At 25.3% G+C, this 20,303-nt stretch overlaps 2 protein-coding genes and 1 long non-coding RNA gene across 5 annotated transcripts; 1 reads left to right on the top strand and 2 right to left on the bottom strand.

Moving 5' to 3' along the window:
• Nucleotides 1-2,645: 2,645 nt before the first annotated feature.
• LOC112691055 (dnaJ homolog subfamily B member 14-like) lies at nt 2,646-6,189 on the bottom strand. Of its 2 annotated transcripts, XM_025565182.1 has the most exons (8): nt 5,805-6,185; nt 5,316-5,390; nt 5,149-5,250; nt 4,241-4,399; nt 3,886-3,964; nt 3,259-3,404; nt 3,080-3,190; nt 2,647-3,002 (listed from the first exon to the last, which is right to left on the bottom strand). In XM_025565182.1, exons 1-8 carry the CDS (start codon nt 5,935-5,937, stop codon nt 2,854-2,856), a joined length of 954 nt encoding a protein of 317 aa, XP_025420967.1. In that variant the 5' UTR covers nt 5,938-6,185; the 3' UTR covers nt 2,647-2,853. The 2 variants fall into 2 exon arrangements, with proteins under 2 accessions (XP_025420968.1, XP_025420967.1); XM_025565183.1 differs by lacking the exon at nt 5,149-5,250 and having other exon boundaries at nt 2,646-3,002; nt 5,805-6,189.
• A 553-nt stretch (nt 6,190-6,742) lies between these two features.
• Nucleotides 6,743-11,083, top strand: LOC112691057 (protein TFG-like). 2 transcript variants are annotated; one of them, XM_025565187.1, is made up of 7 exons: nt 6,743-6,785; nt 6,921-7,010; nt 9,035-9,176; nt 9,486-9,707; nt 9,779-9,904; nt 10,499-10,657; nt 10,722-10,948. In XM_025565187.1, exons 2-7 carry the CDS (start codon nt 6,951-6,953, stop codon nt 10,946-10,948), a joined length of 936 nt encoding a protein of 311 aa, XP_025420972.1. In that variant the 5' UTR covers nt 6,743-6,785; nt 6,921-6,950. The 2 variants fall into 2 exon arrangements, with proteins under 2 accessions (XP_025420972.1, XP_025420973.1); XM_025565188.1 differs by lacking the exon at nt 6,743-6,785 and having other exon boundaries at nt 6,951-7,010; nt 10,722-11,083.
• Nucleotides 11,084-18,632: 7,549 nt separating this feature from the next.
• LOC112691038 lies at nt 18,633-20,278 on the bottom strand. Its single transcript, XR_003149276.1, has 4 exons — nt 20,198-20,278; nt 19,374-19,944; nt 19,060-19,280; nt 18,633-18,945 (listed from the first exon to the last, which is right to left on the bottom strand). It is a non-coding gene; the product is annotated as an uncharacterized LOC112691038 (long non-coding RNA).
• Nucleotides 20,279-20,303: the final 25 nt, after the last annotated feature.

Consider the following 20,303-nt stretch of genomic DNA (forward strand, 5'->3'; position numbering starts at 1 on the left):
CAAAAACTAAATTTGACTAAATTATGCTAAAAGTTATGTTAACATAGCCAAAAAATATTTCATAATTTAGGAATAAGTTACTAAAAAATGAGATTTAAAAATAAAATAATAAATCAAAATGTAAAATATATATAAACATTTAACTGACAACAGTTCGATATATTTAAATTATAGCAAAATATACACATAAAGGTTAATAATAATAGGTGTATTAATTACATTAATAATTTTTATTCCCAAATCTATAATAAATATGGTTATCTTTCATGAGACTAACCAACATTAGTACACAATATTTAATAACAAATTATTTTATAACTAACTATTAATATATAATACACTGATATATTAACTAACTAAAAAAAACTCAAAGAAGACATGTTACATTGTCTCAAGTCTCTATACTGTATAGGTGCTATATAAAATCATGAGTGACATATTTTTATTTATTTTTTAAGGGAATTGTATCTTACATTATCTTATATTTAATAAATTTAATTTAAAAACATGTATATATTATTAATGATTAAATTTCAGCAATAGTTTTCAATTCCATGAAAATAATTAACAATCACTCTAAGATCTATGAAAAACAAACAAGTAAAAAAAAAATGTTATTATAAAAGTTGTTAAATCACCAAAAATTTTATAATAATTAATAATCATGTTCAAATACAAATTTTATTATGTTTACTGAAGATGAAGTAGTTCTAGAAATTGTTTCAGGATATTTTATAAATCAAAATTAATACAATTTATAAATTAGAATAATAGCAAAATTAAATCATGATTTGTACCTGAAAGGATAACAGTTGAAAAAAAAAATTAAAGTTATATAAATTTCAGTTTTTGTAATTTGATTATATCATGATTTTACCCTTAAATTTTGGTATAACAATTTAAACAATATTGTTATACACTAAATAACATTATACAGTCAAATACTTAAAATAAATATATAATTATTGTATAATATACAAAATTATTAACAGAAATATACACTTTTTTTTTTCAAATAAATTAATATTAATTCAAGAAGACACCGTTAACAGGAGGGTTGAAACCCACAGCATCTGTAAATTCGAAATCTGACCCCACCCTCTAAGAACAAAGATATATAGCCACCGGAAAATAATAACTGTTTTAAATTGATAATGAATGGAAATAATAAAATTTATTATCCAAATATGATGTGTAACTAATTAAAAAGAAAAGCTTATTTCAGTTTATTAAAAAAAAAAAAAAATAAAAAAAAAATATGAAACACTAATCTATTTCATGTGAACGGAACATTTCAAATTTTTTACAAGTTTAATACATACAACTACTATGCTTCTATTATAGTTTGTTTAATATATTCTATAAGTACAGTGTTTCTTACTAATTTTTATACTTATTTTCAGTGAAATCATTAAATAAAATGTTGAAGTAGCAATTTACACAACTTACACAACTCACAATTTGATCATAAATGAGCAGATATTAATGCATTTATCATATTTTTCTATAAAATCCAAATTATTTTTTGAAGATAGATATGTGATTTATTACTAGAATAATTTAAATAACTAATTTAATTTTGTTTATTTATTATTTTTACTATAGTTATCATATTTTTATATTTACTCTTCTTTTAATACATATTTGAGGTTTTTTTTTAATATATTAAGTTAAATATTCCGAACTGTATGATGATTATTTATCCAAAATGAGAAAGTTATGCAGACAGGATACTTGCCCATTTGTTTGATAAGTTTTCAGATTTTTTAATACTTAGTTGTTTCTAATATTTTGATATGCACATTTTTCAAATTAACAAAGAGTTCAACAACAGTTTTTAATTTCACATAATTTTAAGAACTTTTCATTTAATGTTATACATTTTTAATAGAAATCATAAATAAATAATTATACATTTACTTTTCGTTAATTTTTATTGATGCATATTTCAAATACATTAAAAGCATATATTCATACATTATACTACATAAATGCATGCATACCTCTTGATTTTTTAGAGGATGAACACACACTCACTAATCATATATAAGTATTAAAGGTTACTGATTTCATGGTTTGTTAATGGTGAAATGTCTAGACTTAAATAGTGGTAATGTTAATAAAATAATTTTGAGTAATTTTTTTGGACAAAAATTCTTATTACTTCACAAAATTGGAAATTAATTTACTTATTATTTTATAAGTATTCACCCAGAATGAATCAACGAACAAACCATTAAGGAAGTTAACAGATAAATTATTTGAAAATTATAAACATCCTGAAGTAAAGTTTCTCAACAAAATTATTTTCCGAATGTAAATTTTCAACAATAATAATTATATATTCACGTGATTACTACTCACCCAAATATTTATTAATTTATTTAAATTTCGTAAATTTTTTCAAACTGTTGTTTAAAAAGAAAATTCTAGTGAAAAGAAGAAGAAACTGTTTATTAATTAGGCGATATTACTTAAACAAAAAATGACAAAAAAATTATTAGGAAAAATAAATTTGTAGAATTTGATTGTTATAAATTTTAATCAAACTATTATTGTCATTATACTTTATAAGTATTCTAACAAACAATATTATGTAAATTAAATACAAAAATTCATAATTTACATATTAAACCATATAATATTAAATTAAATGTACTATCTATTTTTAATCATACCTTTAATTATTGGATGATGAGTTACAAACAGTCCTAAGTATGTTAAAATAGAAAAAAAACTATTCTTTCTTTCTAGGACTCAACAAATAAATTATATTTTTAACATTAAACCAAACTAGTATGAGCCATTTCTTTCTGTATCTTTTTATTTTAGTTTTATTACATTAATTAATATTCATTCAAATGATTCATAATAATCAAAGGTATCTTCAGTTTCAGAAACATATTCAGTATCTTCAAATTCATCAGAAGAATCACAAGGTCTTTGATAAAATTTATATGGGTTTCTATGTGCACCATATGGTGGTTCGTAGCGGTTATAAACTAAAAATATAATAAATTAAATTAATATTTGGAAATTTCTCTTTTTATTAAAATATAAAATTTAGCATACTACTTACAACAATTATTTCTAGTATAACTAGATGTAGAAATAGATGGTTTCCTTATACTTAAATCATACGTTCTACGTTTTTTACAATCACTTAATGTATCAACAGCATTACTAACAACTGATAAACATAAAAAAATAAAATAATTTACATTCAAATGAAATAATAAATGTTTAATTAATTCTTACCAATAAATACTTCTCCAGAACCAGGAGCTGGATTTTTATCTGGATGTAATAACAACGCTAATTTTTTATATGCTTTTTTTATTTCAGGAACAGTTGCAGTATATTTTATATCCAACATTGTATAATAATTTTCACTATTTTTTACTCTAAAAACACATCATAATATAAATGTATAATATGAAAAAAATTGAAGGATACATATATATATATATAAAACATATCGAATGAAGAATTTCTGTAATGTATACCAATACATATCAGTCACAAATTATTAAATTATTGCTGACTTAAATAGTAAAAGAAATTAAAATAGCAGTAGCTTTTAATATTGCACATTCGCTCGATTTTTTTTTTTTTTTTTTTGTGAGAGTACTAGAATGAAAATCAACAAATTTATATTAATTATTAGACTTAAAATACTCAACATTTTAAATTTTGGAAATCCTGAAAATTCTGAGTGGTTTGGGTGAACGTGGATATTTAAAAAGAAAATCCAGAATTAACAAATAAAAAATACTGAAAAGTGAGTTAATTTTATACATATTTGCATGTATGATTATAATTTTAATATTTATAAATCAAATAACATAACAATTAAACAACCTCTTATAACTAGAAAACACTTACTTTCTGACAACATTTGCTTGTTCTTCTGTATATTTAGGCTTGTTGTCCTCTTGTATTTTTTTAAGTTCTTGAAGAAGTTCTAAAGAAGGTTTTTAATTTAAATTTTTTTATAAATATTGTAGCAAATATTTACTAATATTAAAATTATTTTAATATATTTTTTTATTCACTTTATTAATTTTTTTTATATTATTTAACATAATACTATTGAAATCTCATTAATAACTAAAAAAAAAAATAACTGATTAGGGAAAATTAAAAGAATACATGAGGTTTAACATACTATGTACTACAATGTCTATCAAATGTTAATAATATTAATATTTTAAATTTTTTTCTCAACAATAATAATTACCATCAGCTCTAGTTGTGGCAAAAAGTTTTTTTGATTTCAGCACATATTTTTCTGCCATTCCGTACTCTTTCCTTTTTATACATTGTTCTGCTTTTTCAAGACAATTATAAGATTCATCTTTATTAATTTCTTTAAACATTTCATATGAATAAGCAGTACCTGATAAAAAAAAAAAAAAAATTATATAAATATTAGATTTTTTTTTTTTTTGTTGAATTATTAAAAATTCTAAATTTCCATAAGTCTAATTTCTAAAATTCTAATATTTAAAAATTCAATAAAATATTGACATTCGGTACTTTTTTTCATAGTAATAAATAAAACAAATATTAAACGAAAAAATATGCAATATCAGACAATATTCATAGAGAATTTTGGACATATTGGTGTAAGATAAGAATGTAATGATCAGCACAATATGCTACCACATCAATTTTGATATTGAAAATTTTAATAAATTAAATCATAAAAAAGTTGAAAGTAAAGAAAAAAAAATCATATTCGCATTATTTACACATTAATTCAACATGAATAAACATAGTTTCAGTTTATTTAATTTCTTCAAAAGCTATAATTTTGTAAATTAATTATTTATTATTTTTTACCTAATTGCTTAGCTGAAATGTGTTTAACAAAGGAAAAAAAAACTATATACCTATTTTACCAAAAATGCATCAATATTTTTATTTAAGCTAAGTTTACAATTTTTGGATTAATTTTATTGCTTCAAAAATATATTCTATTCTATTTTATTGTATATTTAAAACTAATTGTTTTAACGAATACATGTTCGTTGAATAAATCAACAAAAATAATTAAAAATAAATAGTAACTAATAAAAATTCATAAATAATTTTTAAAATGAACATCTCTACATAAATAATACATTTATAAATTATTCAACCAACTTGATTTATAGCTTTTTTTTGGCTGATTTGATGATTGTCGTGTAAAACCATCACTTGATGATGAGTTAGAATGATCGCCATTATAAGATTCATCAGAACCATCTTTTAATAATTAAAATAAAATAAAGTAATATGTAATTAAAATTAATTATTTATTTTTCACAAACCAGACATAGATTGATTTTTCTTCATTGTCCGACACTTTTGATTTCTTAACTTAGACTTCAATTTTAACATTAAACCTAAAAATACATTTAATTATTTTATAAATAAACATAAATTATATATATATGGTACACTATAGTAAGGCGTACATAAAAAAAATAAAGACATAAAAATGAAACAGAAATGTTCTAAAAACATAATCTATATGACGTTCTACAAACATTAACATTTTAAAATTAAGAGATTGTTTAGTAGATAGTGATTTTTTAAATATTTATCAGATTTTTATAAATCCTTACAACTTTTACACTTTACAACTATTATGCAATAAGATGTATATTAATTTTAGGACCATTCATATCTTTGTGGAGTAGGGTCATATTTGATTAGCCACACACCCTAAGAATAAAGTTTACACACGATTATGATAGGAATATTAATAATTCATTAAACAATTTCTTTTGTTATTTTATAAATAAATCTGAACTCACGTCTTGTCTCATTTGATGGAAATAATTTATGAGCTTTAACTGAAAATTTCCATGCATTATCCAAATCTTTTTTTTTAATATATAATTTCGTCAATTCAATGCAGCGAGAAGCTTCATCTCGATTGCCCTCCATAGTCTTTCAATATCAACACGTTTGTAATATCATAAAATTAATAAAATAAAAAACTCTATTCAACTTTAATGTAAATGTATAACAGAAATCTTATAAATCCATATTTTATTATAATATATAACAAACGGATTAATTAATAGTTTGTTTAAAACTGTACGATAACTTTAACGGTTGTTCTATAATATCATTAAGACGTTTATTACTTAATTATAACACAAATTTAATGTCAATAGTCAATACTAAGATATGAAAAAGAAAAAGAATTTATATCTGAATTTGAAATAATAATAAAAAATTAATAATTATTTGTGTACAAATATAAATAACACTGATAAATAGAATTCCACATTATTCAATAATATTTAATATTTAACATAACTGCAAAGATCGTCACAGTATTAACTATTGACCAAATGATTCCAGTATTATATATATATATATATATATGCCATAGTTATTATAGCTATTATCTAATTTGTTGCGGTACCATTTGTACTTATTGCCCTCAACCACGTTTTATACAGTATCTTAAACCGTACCCCTAACTATGGTACATATTATGACATAGTATTCTGTCTATGTTGAGACCATGGTTTTAGAAGATAAGACCGTGATTGTGACCAACTCTTTTTTAGCAAACAAGGTGACCAACTCACTTTTAAGATTTTCTTTACTCCATTTTGTTATGTTCATTTTTTTTTTCTTTGGTGATAACTGCCTGAAAAATAAAATTTTTACGCTTGATTATTTTATTGTTTCGATGTTTACATAATTTCTTTATTAAAATATTTTAGTCATTTTGTATTTATATTCTACGTTTTCCCAAATTTTGTATTATACTTATAGAGGTAAATATGATACATGATATTATTTTCTTACTATGTTGTTTAAACGATTTGTTTTAATTATAATTTGTTGAGTACGATAAGTATTAATCCATGACAATGTTGTTTTTGTTTGTTTTTAACATTTTTAAATGTTAGACTTAGACGTTTCCACTTATCTCAACTAATATGGAATCAAACAAGTCCACGTTTCAACCCATAGACTTAGCGGGCAAAGTTATCATTAAAGTATGTGTGTTTTTGTTAAACCTTAAATATTTTTTTAGTGCGTCATATAATTTTTAAGTTTTAATAGTTAAAGTATAATATATAACTTATATTTTTTCTATTTCATTTAACAATAATATTAATTATTTATCTATTTAATTAAAACTATTAAATACATTGAATATCATCAGTTTTCGAATTGATTGTTGTATGAAATGCATCTATAAGCCAACATAAACATTTTACTTTTAAAACCTTTTAATCTACATAAAACGTGTTAAATTATTTAAGTATATAATTAATGTTATTTTATTTGTGTTTATGTTAAAAAATAATTGTGATATAAAGTATTTTTTTAAATTTTAGCTTCGATTTTACAATATATCATTAATGATCTGGTAATATTTTTAATGTATCTGTTTATAAAATAAATTGTTTTAATTGAATTATCATTATTTTCAAGTAAATTAAAATAAATATGATAAACACAAGCAAATACTTTCACTTGGAAAATAAGTGTTATTGGCTATTTAAAACTATGATCTTGAATTATATTTTGTTTTAAGTGAACTATATTAATCAGTATCATTGTATATTGTAATACTGATTCAGACATCAGTTAAGTTAGCTATTTTACAAATATAAATTTTAATCATTACAAATAAACACAGTTATAAGTAGGGTTTGTAAGTTCATGCTCTAAAAAATGCCTAAATAAGCATCAGTGGCATATATAGAAAATATTTTTGGGAGGGGCTACTATGGACAGAGTTAAATTACCACTGCTATTTAAGAATTACTAACAGGACACAGTAGGTACTTATCTACATTTTATTTACAGAATGTCCCAGAACGATTTGACGTTGGACACAAATTCTTAATAAGCACAAAGCACCATTAAAATATAATAAATGTTTAAAATAAGTTTTTTCGTTTAGGAGGAGGCTGTAGCCAACTAGGCACCTCTCCCTTGTATAGGCCACTGATAAGCATGCATTTATGCACTTAAAATTGACAAAATATGCATTTATATGCATTAAATGTCTAAAATTATGCACTTTAAAAATGCTTATTTAAAAAAATCATAAATCATTTTTGAAATAACATAAATTATCGATTTATTTTTTCATAGCTATATTTTTTTTTTTTTATGTCACAATTAAAAAAAATAAATTTTAAATACTATTGAATACTTTTCTTGAACCTTCGTAAACTGGGTACAATGTATTTATTTTTTTCGGTAATTCATTTTAAATCTGAAACTTTTGAAATTAATTTACTCATTAAATCTACGAGTATCTAAAAGATAATTAAAGAAAATATAATACAATTTATATTTTTAATTTTATTTATATTTTCCACTTCGATTTCTTGATAGATTCTAATATAATGTTGTATAATATGCCCGATAAAATAGAAACATGCATAAATATGCCAAATTTGCAAAAACATGCAAAATAAGATTTCACATATTTTTACCATGGTAAGTTGAAATAGATTTCTATGTAATCTAGCATTAAATACAACTTTGCAAGATTGATATGAACTTTTGCATGAACTTACAAACCCTGGTTCTGTAACTATAAATTACAGTGTATGCTGATTGAGTTATTTGTAGATGTATGCCCAAAGGTAGAATATAAAAAATACATATTAACTAAAAATACTAATTATAATAATTATATATAATGATACATTTTGTATTCTGTTCTATATCCATTTATATATGTCATCATTGTGATGGACTTACAGAATCTTATTGGTGAATATATTTGAATCTTTATATTTTTAAATTTATTATAAAACTTATTATAATATTTTGTACAGTCCATATCATGGGAAAATAATTTAAAATAATATTTCGACATGGTAACTGCAGGGTTAATTGGTCACTTGCTAACCTGATCTGATTGAGTTATTTCTCCATTCTTTGATCACTAGTTTTTAGGCGTATAATCGTGTAATGTGTCATTTTAACAACATAATTTAGTTTTAAAATAATTATTAAAATATAACTATAAAATTTTATAATTTTATGTATTTAGGTTCAATTAGGTGAAGATATAAGAAAAGTATTACTTCATAATGAATCAATTACATATGATGAATTATTACTTATGATGCAACGGATATTTAATGGAAAACTAACTGCAAATGATGATCTCACAATCAAATATAAAGATGAAGGTAGAAATTATTTTTTTTCTAGATTAATATAAAATAGGACTTTTTTTTAAATTACTTAAGTCCATTGAAAAAATCTCATTAATATAATACTATACTTAAATTTCCATATGCATAATAAATGTTATAATAATCCTATAAATTTATATTTTTTTTTTAACCGATTTCATGAATTGTTAACTATAAAAAATATGCTCTATGTATTTTATTAAAAATCATGATAACCTTTATGTGTAGTTATATTACAATGTATTATATATATTTAATAGCTATATATTTGTATATTTGACTTATATTATTATAAAATTTTAGATGGAGATTTGGTTACGGTATTTGATAGTCAGGATTTGTCATTTGCTTTGCAAACGAGTAGAGTATTAAAACTGCAAGTTTTTATGAATAATCAAGAAAGATCAAAAGCATCTTTAAATTCTGAAGGACTTCAGAAACAATTACGAGAAATAAGAGATGCTGTGACATGGTTATTAGATACAATGGATATTAATGAAGGAAACAATATGTCAAATCCTATACGTAATAATAATTTACATAAAATTAAAAGCTTTGCGATAACTATGTGTCTTCCTATTCATTTGTTTTATTAGAACAAGAGCCATTAAATGTTATAACACCAGAAATACCAACAGATAATGGGGTTACAAAAGAATTTGATCCATTGCGAAATTCAAAAGAAGAACGATCAAAAACTCCTCAAGCATCACTAGTTAAATGTAAGAGTATTTTTGGTCATCATTTATGAGCAATTTCTTTATAAATAGCCTAATATATTTTTTATATTTGTTTGATACAGTTATTAAATAAATACAATATTAATTATTTTTATTGTTTTATACCTGATGGTATAAATTAAAACCATCCGTAAATATTAGTACATATTATGTAATAACATTCCAAGAATTAATATTTAGTTATTATTTTTAGAGTACTGACTGCAAAACTGTTTTATTTTATTTTTTTTTTCATTAAAAACAGTATATATTTTTAATTTTGGTTTTTGTCTGTCACAATCTTATTTTAGTTATTTGGAATAAAATAATTTTTTGTAATGAATTTTCTTTTAATTTACTTATAAGATGTATATATAAATACACTGTACAATTTATAAGTCCACTATTATTAATATAGATCATATATTTTATTAAAAACAAGTAGGTCGGAAATAATAACTGTATTCAGTAGATGATGTATAACATCTGAATAGATATATACTATGTATTCTATGTTTATTAGTAACTAAGATTAATGCAATTTATGAAATATTTAATTATATTATTTTTTTTTTTTTTTTTGTATTTGTATTTTAGCTGAATCATCTCAAGAAAATATTGTTCCATCTCAACCACAAAGACAAACACCACCTGTTCAGCAACAGTCCCAAATTCCCCAAAATTTGTTTAATGGACAATCTCAAGGCTCTATGAATCAACATAATCCATACTCTGGAGGACAAATTCCACCACAAGGTTTATAAACATTTTATGTTATAAATAGTTAATTATAAAAAATACAAAAAAAATCTTTTTATAGGACATCAAGGTAAATGGTTAAATACTTATCCACAAGCTGCAATGAGAGCATCCTATCCAACTGCGCAGTACTCTTATCTGTACTCAACACAGATACCAGCATCTGGATACTCTCAAATTACAACACAGATGAAGCCACCTACTAATCCATCAGTTCATTCAATGTATTATTCAACAAATACAACTCCTAACCCACAATATTCAGCTACTCAGTATCAAGGGCAATAATGATAATTTACCAAAATAAGATTTTGAAACCACCTAAGTGAATGGACTGATAATTACCCATTTAAAATATAGTAATTGTATTTTATAACTACCCAAAAATCATTAAATATTTATTTCAATTAAAAACAATTATAATATTAGTACCTTATAAAACTGAATGATTAAATTAAACAAAAGATTTTTTTTAGTTTGTAGTGTTTTCAAGTATGGAGTTTTCTTTTTTTGAATTTACAATTTTTATATTTAAAATTACATGAGTATATAAGATACAATTAAGTAAACTTCTTATTTATGTATAAGTATATAAAATAGTACATTTATTTTCTAATTCTTGTGTATACTGGGTTTAAAGAACAGTAGATAATTTTTAGTTACAGATTTTTATCAATAGTTAAGTAAATTATTTGCAAAAAATTAATAAATTTATCCTACTAATATACTTTTCAAATTGTATTTAAAGTATTCATTTTATAGTCTTAAAAGTATTAATTTTTCTAGCAAAGCTGTTTAAAATATCATAAAAATACTCAACTTTTTAAAATGTATTTACATAAAATATATTTTTTTTAAAAGCAATTTATATACATTGTAATTATTCATTGTCTTAGCAATTTTTCATTATATTTTCAATTTATTTAATACATTTATGTTTACATTTAAAATATATCGAAAAAAAGATATCCATTCTTGTAATTAATTTTGTATGTAATATATTTGAATACTGCTCATGTATTGTAATGTTTCTACTTTGAAATATTAAAATAGTTTGAATAAAAATAATTATAATAAAATTTTTTTCTTATAACCTGGGTTAAATTGTAGTAACAGTGATTAGAAATTATCAAATCTCATCAAACCCCATATGGTTTAAATCAGTGGTCGCCAGCCCATGTCCGCCAGAATATTTAGATGGTTCGCAGAAAAACTTAAACATTACTTACAGAATTTTTTTTGTCGTTATTTCCCCAAAAAATAAAACCCTAGACATGGTTTTATGTGGATAATAGATCCATTTGCAGCAAACAATTAAAATAACAAGTTAAATTTGACCAAAAAGAAATACCTTATCAATTTATTTAACGGTATTTATGTAAAAAGCTATTTTAAGCTAAAAGTGATCTGTAGAATTTTGAGTATGTATTTAGTGGTTCGTGAGGTCCAAAAGGTTGGCGACCGCTGGTTTAAATAACAGATTTCCTCAGTAATTATTTTAAAATGGTTAAAAAATATTTTATTTTATTATGTTGGCACGATTGAACTCTCATTTGATGTTTTAATAATTCTAAAATTCCAAAAAAAATTTCTATAATAATTTAAATTCAAAAAATTATAGGAATCATGGTGGTTCTGGCAATTATATTAAGAAAATGAAAGAAAATGTACGTTTTGTCAACTATGACTGTTTGCCATTAACAACCATTAATAAAAATAGTTCAACTGAATTAATCGTTTTATAACTCATGAATTCTCGTACATCTAAAGAATGAGAGTGGTCGTTTTTCTAAAGTATTATTGTTAGCATTAGGAATTTTATGTGCACTTTTCACGATATGTGTATGAAGTAACTGATTTTCAATGTTTGTTTGGGGGGACATAAGTGACATATTCGTATTATTAAGTGTCATAAGTTGAAGATTACTTTAACACGCACAACAGCAATTTTGCTAACGAAGCCGTCGTTTCGTGCGATTGTCATTATTCTGACCGTAATGTTTTTATTGAAAAATTATTTGAACTCTTCGTGAAATTTACTTAAAAATATCTATCACGTATTTTTTTATGTTAAATTCGAATTATAAGAAACATGAATTGTACAATCGAAAAAATAGAAATGTATTTCTACCATCAATTTTTACCTACGAATATACAACATATTATGTTCGTTGTATTTCCACTACATACTTTATCCTTGGTCACATAATCACATTAATCCATTGTATTATTATTTCATAGAGGTTGTAAATATTGTAAAAAAACTTAAAAATGCCTAATATTTATGTACCTATTTGAATAATCTAGAGTAGGAAATGTAAAACATAAAAAGGCTATTTCTCGTTAAGTTCTGGGTGTAATTTATTATACCAAATTCACTTTGCATTTTCAATTTTATTAGGTACTAATAAATGTCATCTTTGTCATGGAATTTACTATAAATTTTTTCAAGCGGAAAAAAAGAGATTTTGCCAACTTCAGGATCAGGGGCGGATACAAGGGGGGGAGATAATGGGGGTAGTTGCCCCCCCCCGTTTAACAAAAAAAGTATTAAATTTGACTTTTATAATTAATATTTCATTTTTAGAATTTGGGCCATCAAAATATGTATACCTATCATTCTATTCCCTTTTCACTATTACTACTTACTACTGCAGCTTTTACGATAACAGTAATCAATAAATCTATTTTTAAATTAACTATGCATGCCGTATACAATCATGATTTTACTGCTACTTGCGAGGCTTGCATTTGATTGTCGCTGTCGTATCATTCAGATTAAAATCATCTTGTTTTGATAATATTGTGTTAAAAATATAGTACAACATTGATATATTATCGAGTAAATTAAGTAATCGCATATTTGTTTTTCTGCACTTAAGAGATTAAAAACTTGGCTGCGGTGCAACATGTTACAATAAAAACTTTCTAGATTGGCGATTATACATTGTCATCGAGATACATCAACATATTGACATAGATGAAGTGATAGAAAAAGTGAAAAAATAATAGAAAAAAAGATTTTATAATTTAAAATATTTTATTAATTTATTTATATATAATATTTATCATATATAATAATTAGCGGCAATTATAAAGATTAATAAGTTTTTTTTTTAAATAAATACATAAAGTTCTTCATTATCTAAAATATAAACACCTTTTTTTTAAATAGATGATATTTTTTTAGCCTATAACTAATAAATTGCAACCCCCCCCCCCCCCCCGTTTAGAGCCTCTGTATCCGCCCCTGTTCAGGAGTCCATTGGTTTCTTTAAACGGAACTGTGATTATTTCTCTCCAATAATCCATCTGTGCATAACATTTTATATACATTTTGCCTGATTGACAGACGAATCCCATTCGAGAGTCAGTAAAATATGCTTATTATCGAGGTAATTCAGGCTGTCACCATATGTAGCTGAAAAATAGTCTATTCGGCCATTCAACACACGATTATTCAGCCTATACGTAGACACGGTGAGCTGCTTCCACAAAAAAATCATATTTCACCCGTCCAACATTTTTTTATTCATACATTTGAAAATAAAGGGACATTTCCTTCTACCACCGAGACCTTTTCGATTTTATCCCATCACTAGGGTAGATACTTTTAAACACTGGCCTCATGGGTACTTGAAATTTGTATATGTCTTGTGTTTTCCCACCTTACCTAATTTAAACTGTCTTCCGTCCCGAGGTCGTAATTGCACGTTTCAGAATCAAAACGAGACTTTGAAGCGTATTTCTTTATGTTTGTATTTTGCCCTAAACTCCTAAGTTAATTATAATCATTTGATAATAACCACACTAGATTATATCTATACATTAGTGGTGTAGTGGAGGGTACACAGGGGTACACGATGTGTACCCACTTCCATTTTTTTCAGAATATGCGTGTACCCAATAAAAAAAATCAAGTTTCTTTATTTATTTTATAAATATATTAACATTTGTTAGTTAACAATTTTACCCAGGTGTTTCATGTGAATTGTATTATATTATCATCGTTAATTTTAATTCGTCATGTATTAAGTATCACTTGAAAATTATTTTACAATATGTGCAATTATCATGCAATATTTTATAATTTATAGTTGCTATAAATAAAAATGAAAATGTATATTGTCTGGGGCGGTCGCAGAAAAAAATTTCGAGGGGGGGGGGTTGAAAAAATAAGAATAATTACCGTTAGGCCCATATTTAAAAATTTGGCGCCCCCGAGCATATTATTTATGCCCCCCCCCCAAAAAAAAATAATAATAATAATAATATAACACTTATTATTTCGTCCATAATCGAGATTCTTTATTATTAAAATATAACTGTCGTTGCTATCAGCTCTTATAAAGGATAATAAGGGTGCTTTAACAGCTGTATAATGAAAATGTACTATTGGAATAATTGCTGTGTGAATAAAATGAAATAAAAAAAAAATAATATTAAACTTTAAATGTACTGTATAATTGAATAATCATGATAATAATAGTAATAATAATAATAATGTAAATAATAATAAATTTATAATAATCAGGATTTTGTAATTTATCCACTTTGGCTTAAAACATTTATTATATTATTTTTTATATAATAACTTATAAATGAAAATCGTTTAATACTTTTTTTAACTAACAAATTAAACAAATTATGACATAATACAACATACCATTTTCTTTTTTTTATTGTTTTATTTTTTTTTTTCATTAGGTACATCATTTTTAAAATTAATTTTGCTAAAATATTTTGCCACCCCTATGACTTGACGCTCCCGGACATGTGCCCTCTCTAAATACGGGCCTGATTACCGTTATTTTGAAATAATTGACTATTGACTATAGATTGACTATTTTCGATCGTTATCACATGACCATACAACACAAAATTTAGAGAAACCGTCAATCATAATGTACTATTGTAAATAATATCATATCGATTATGTATATTTACTTATTTTTACTTACCGACTTACAAACACGCATTATCTTTACGAAGTATTGCCATCATGGAATTTCAAAAATTTGAGTTATAGTACCAATACCTTTTAGAACGTTTGGAAATTACAAATTATTACAAATTCACTTTTCTTAACAAAACATTTTTTTTCTACCATATTTTAATTGTATTTTGAACAATTCATTTTTTTTAAGGTACATAAAGTAGGATAACTACGTTTGAAATTAATCATCCATTAATTTGGGGGGGGATTGAACTCCCAAAACCCCTCCCTGTGTCCACCACTGTAAATTGTAATATGTGAGACATAGCTGTAACATTTTATCTAGCACAAAATTTAAACTAAATCATAATAGACCACTGAGTTATATTACATTCAAAATAAATAATATTGTATAGTTCATATTTGATGACTGAGAAATTATATTTTTAAGAAATTTTAAGGGGGTAAGAGGGGCATAGCCCCCCACATCATATTTTTTTACTATGGAAATAAATAAGAATTACTTATTGGCTTCCTATATATATTTGAAGTATACACTATTCCTTTTTTCTTTCTCCTCTTTTAATATATATATGATTATTTTATCATTATTTATAATCGCTTATTCCATTTTCAGTGATCTGTGAACGACAAGTTATAAATAACACGTGTGTGCACAATTAAATATCGACTAAACAAAACTGAAAATAAATGCCAGCCGCAACGTTCAGCCGTATTGATGGAAACCAGTAGACACACACAACGTTCAATTGCAGCTTGGAACAATTACATTTACCCTCACGTCGGCCCTGCCGACAAATGTTTTTAAAAATTGGAGAAATCGGCAAACTCCATCACACATCCAGTAGGATGCCTGTGCTCAAAGGTTCCGCCGTAGCTCACTCGTATACGACGGCACATATGGCAAGACGATTACTGTGCACGTAAAATATCGGATGTGCGAAAACGCGTATCGCTCGTACCCGGTGGTAACGCGTACGGTGCGACCAGTGCCGCGTTAAGCTATGTAACCACCCCGTGGCAAATTAAAATATGCTACTCTTAAGAAAATTACAATTCAAAATAAAAAATAATATATGTAATAGAAATAATATGTATTATAGTTATACATTCACACAAGAAAAATTTTAATTAGGTATATATTTTTTATTTTATGTTGATCCACAAAAATTTGCCCTCGTTAAACGCGACTCTGGGTGCGACCGACGATCACTAGGCGGCGTAAATACGTCCGCGATACACACTCAGCGGCACGACGGTCGGACGCTCACAGACCAAGTGTCGCCTGAACCGGCCTGGAGAAAAGGTGTCCGCGACAGGCGATAAGAGTCCACCGCGAGAAGCGCGCCCATAGAAAAGTCGAGAACATTCCCAACCGGCAGTGCTGCCCAGTGGACCGGTTGCAGCGGGAATGGCTAATTGTGATGGTCCGTTTGAACATCCTCCCCCATGGGAAATTCATACTTCCGTTATAGAGATCCGATCGCATCCGTTGGTATTTCTCAACGCCGGTCCTGTCGTGTAAATGGTAACGCGCACGAGATTACACATTTTAGTTTAATACAAAAAAAGAGAAAAATAAAAGAAATGGAAAATTAAAATGCATAAGAGTAAGACAACTAATACACAAACAACGTAAAATAATTTACATAACAATAATAATAAAAATAAAACAACAATAACATAAGAGTTATAAATTTGTGATGTCAAATTACAGTCTCGCACATAAAAAAAAAAGAAGAAATTTGACTTACATGTCAGTGTTGGAGCGACGGAATACCTAACACGAACCACAAATAAACCGGAGACAAGACATTTTTATGTGATATAAAACAAAAAAAAAAAGAATATATAATTAATAAATGTTGTTTGATTACGATTACAATCAATTATTATTAATTAATTAAATAAATAAATTATTAATTAATATTATTAATTACAATTGACCTTAACTCTTCCGAAGTTCAAACGCGGATAGTAAAATTAAATCAACGACAAAAATGGACGCAATTTGTACGATAATACAAACCGACAATTAAGAATGTTTATTTTCATTTTTTTACTTCTTACACGGTTAGTACAAAGGACGATAACGACGCGTTAACATTTTACCACATATTGCGCATATTGCGTTTAATGTAATCGGTAGTTTTACCACAGTGAGTTCGTGTGATCAGTGGCGTATATAGGTTTTCATTTTGGAGGGGACCGATTATATATTTCATTTTTGGGTGGAAGGGAAGAAGGAAGCACACTATTACGAAAAAAATTACTTTAACACTATAAGATTTCTTGACTGTCTTTAAACCATCAGAGAAATAAGAAACTCAATTTTTTTATAGATTTATTATTTTTTGAAAGTATAAAAACTACAATGTAATAAACAATTTTTTTATTAGAGTCAAAATTCACCATATATTTTCTTAAAAGAATAAACATATTTTATAAATATAAAATTTTATATTATCGCATAAGCAACATTCTTAGTGTCGCGACAAAGTTTCGGAAACCTCCAGCATTAAGACATATCCATGTTAAAAATAACAATCTTTAACAATGGTGTTTTTATTTCGGAGGGGACTCGGGCCCTCTCGCCCCCTCCCCATAAATACGGCCCTGTGTGTGATGACGGTCTGCTTAAAAGTAACGACATTATAAATTAAATATAAACATCACAAGTGCATGCCATGAGCACCTGATCTACCGCACTCATAGCACAGAACATGGTCGCATTGAACAATGGGCTAGAATACAAATTTAGGCGGACATTTTTTTTTTCTTAAACTTACTGTAAATTATTCAAAAAATACAGTAAAAATAATAAAAAAATTATAATCACTATTGAACGGTATTTTAGTAGGACAATTCAATTATAATTGCTATATACATGAATTGAAAAAAAAATTGTTACACTTAATTTGAATATATTTACTTTTTACTTTTTACTTTTATCTTAAACTTATTATATAATAAACTATAAAGTACATAATGTTTATTTAATTAATATTAGTGTATTTAATAATAATAATAATAATATTCTTTATTCAGTCTGTACTCGAGGTAGTATCGGAACTAGAGTTGTTCGAATCAATGTCACTTTCGTCATTTGAATTATTTATTTCTAGAATTAATGATTTCATGGCTTCATCAAGCTTGCACTTTTTTTTTCGGTTAAGTCTAATACTAGATATATATGGGTAAGATGACGTTAGTAACTTATGTATTAGATCTTCATTTTGTTTTAATCTTGATATTTTTCTGGTGTGATTCTCTCGAATATTTTTAAAATCTTTATTACGCGCTTCTTGTGCCTCTTCTGATAGCAAACCTGTAAATAATAGTTAAATAAAATAAACGCTAAACATGTATATATATTACCAATTGGTAAGATAGCACATCGAATTACATCTGCACCGTGAATTAAAATTTTGTGTACACTTACCGGCATGTAGTACCTTGGGTACAATTCTACATATAGTTGTGCTGTTTCAATTGCATATTTCTCAAACCGGTTGGTATCAATTTCCATACCACATGCTAGAATTCTCAATATAACACCAGATTCTATAATTAGATTTAGATCTATTCTAGTTACATTGGCAGTTTGTTCATAATTGTGGAAAAATCGACGAATGGTGTTCCCATCATTAGTGGTTCCATTCCCTATAAAATTGTGTAGTATTTGTTATATATATAATATTACAATGGAATAAAAAAGGTGCGCATTTATTAAATGAAATAAAACTTTTAAATTACCTTGTAAAAATACATTAATCAATAAACCAGTTTCATTCCGAAATCGTTCTTGAATATATTTTTTACGAGTGGCCAAACATATTTTATCTTCTTCACTTACGACCTATTACTATGCTTTTGCAATTTATTTTGAGTGACAAAAATAAGCTCTGGTGAGGTATAAATTTTAGTTAAAAAAATTATTTTGCTTTTAGATCTATCACTACAGTCAGAAAATAATTTTAAAGGTCGTTCAACGACTTTATCTCCTGATGATAATGGCAGTGGAGTTGTGTTAGGCAGTACAAATTTTTTTTTTTTAGCTATTTTGTATTATTATCAATAAATCTTTTCAATACACGTGATGATTTAACCCATAGTTTTGACAAAACCAAACAAAAATTTAGTATTTTTTTATCAATAGCCATTTCATTATCAGGTTTCCAATTCTGACCATTATATTTTTATTTAAATATTAGAAGCAAAAATCGTCTAGAATCAATATTTGTAGGATTTAAACTATCCCTATTACGTAAAAATGTAAATAAATCTTCATGAGTAAAATTTCTTAAACCATCACTACTAGAACAAGCTGTAACAAAAAAAATTACGGTCATTACAGATGTAGGTCGCTGCAGATGAAAGTATAGTTTTTAAAATACTGACAACATAACTGATTATACCTATAAGTCAGTTTACGATAAATTTGGATTAACTTTTATTAACAATCTTTCAAAAATTGAAAATATGTTTAAATAAGAGCATAATATGCTTATATTATAAGGTCTATTGAAATAAGTATTCAAAGTTAGGATTTAATAAATACATTAATATTTTTAACTTACCTGTTAAATCAATATCCATTTTGACAAAGATTTAAAAATATTGAAATCAATAAATGAGCACTTCACAACGCTACACAGTTAAATGTCTCAGAATAGATAATCAAGT

The sequence above is a fragment of the Sipha flava genome, unplaced genomic scaffold, assembly GCF_003268045.1.
Source record: "Sipha flava isolate LNK unplaced genomic scaffold, YSA_version1 553_pilon_pilon, whole genome shotgun sequence".
NCBI lineage: Eukaryota > Metazoa > Arthropoda > Insecta > Hemiptera > Aphididae > Sipha > Sipha flava.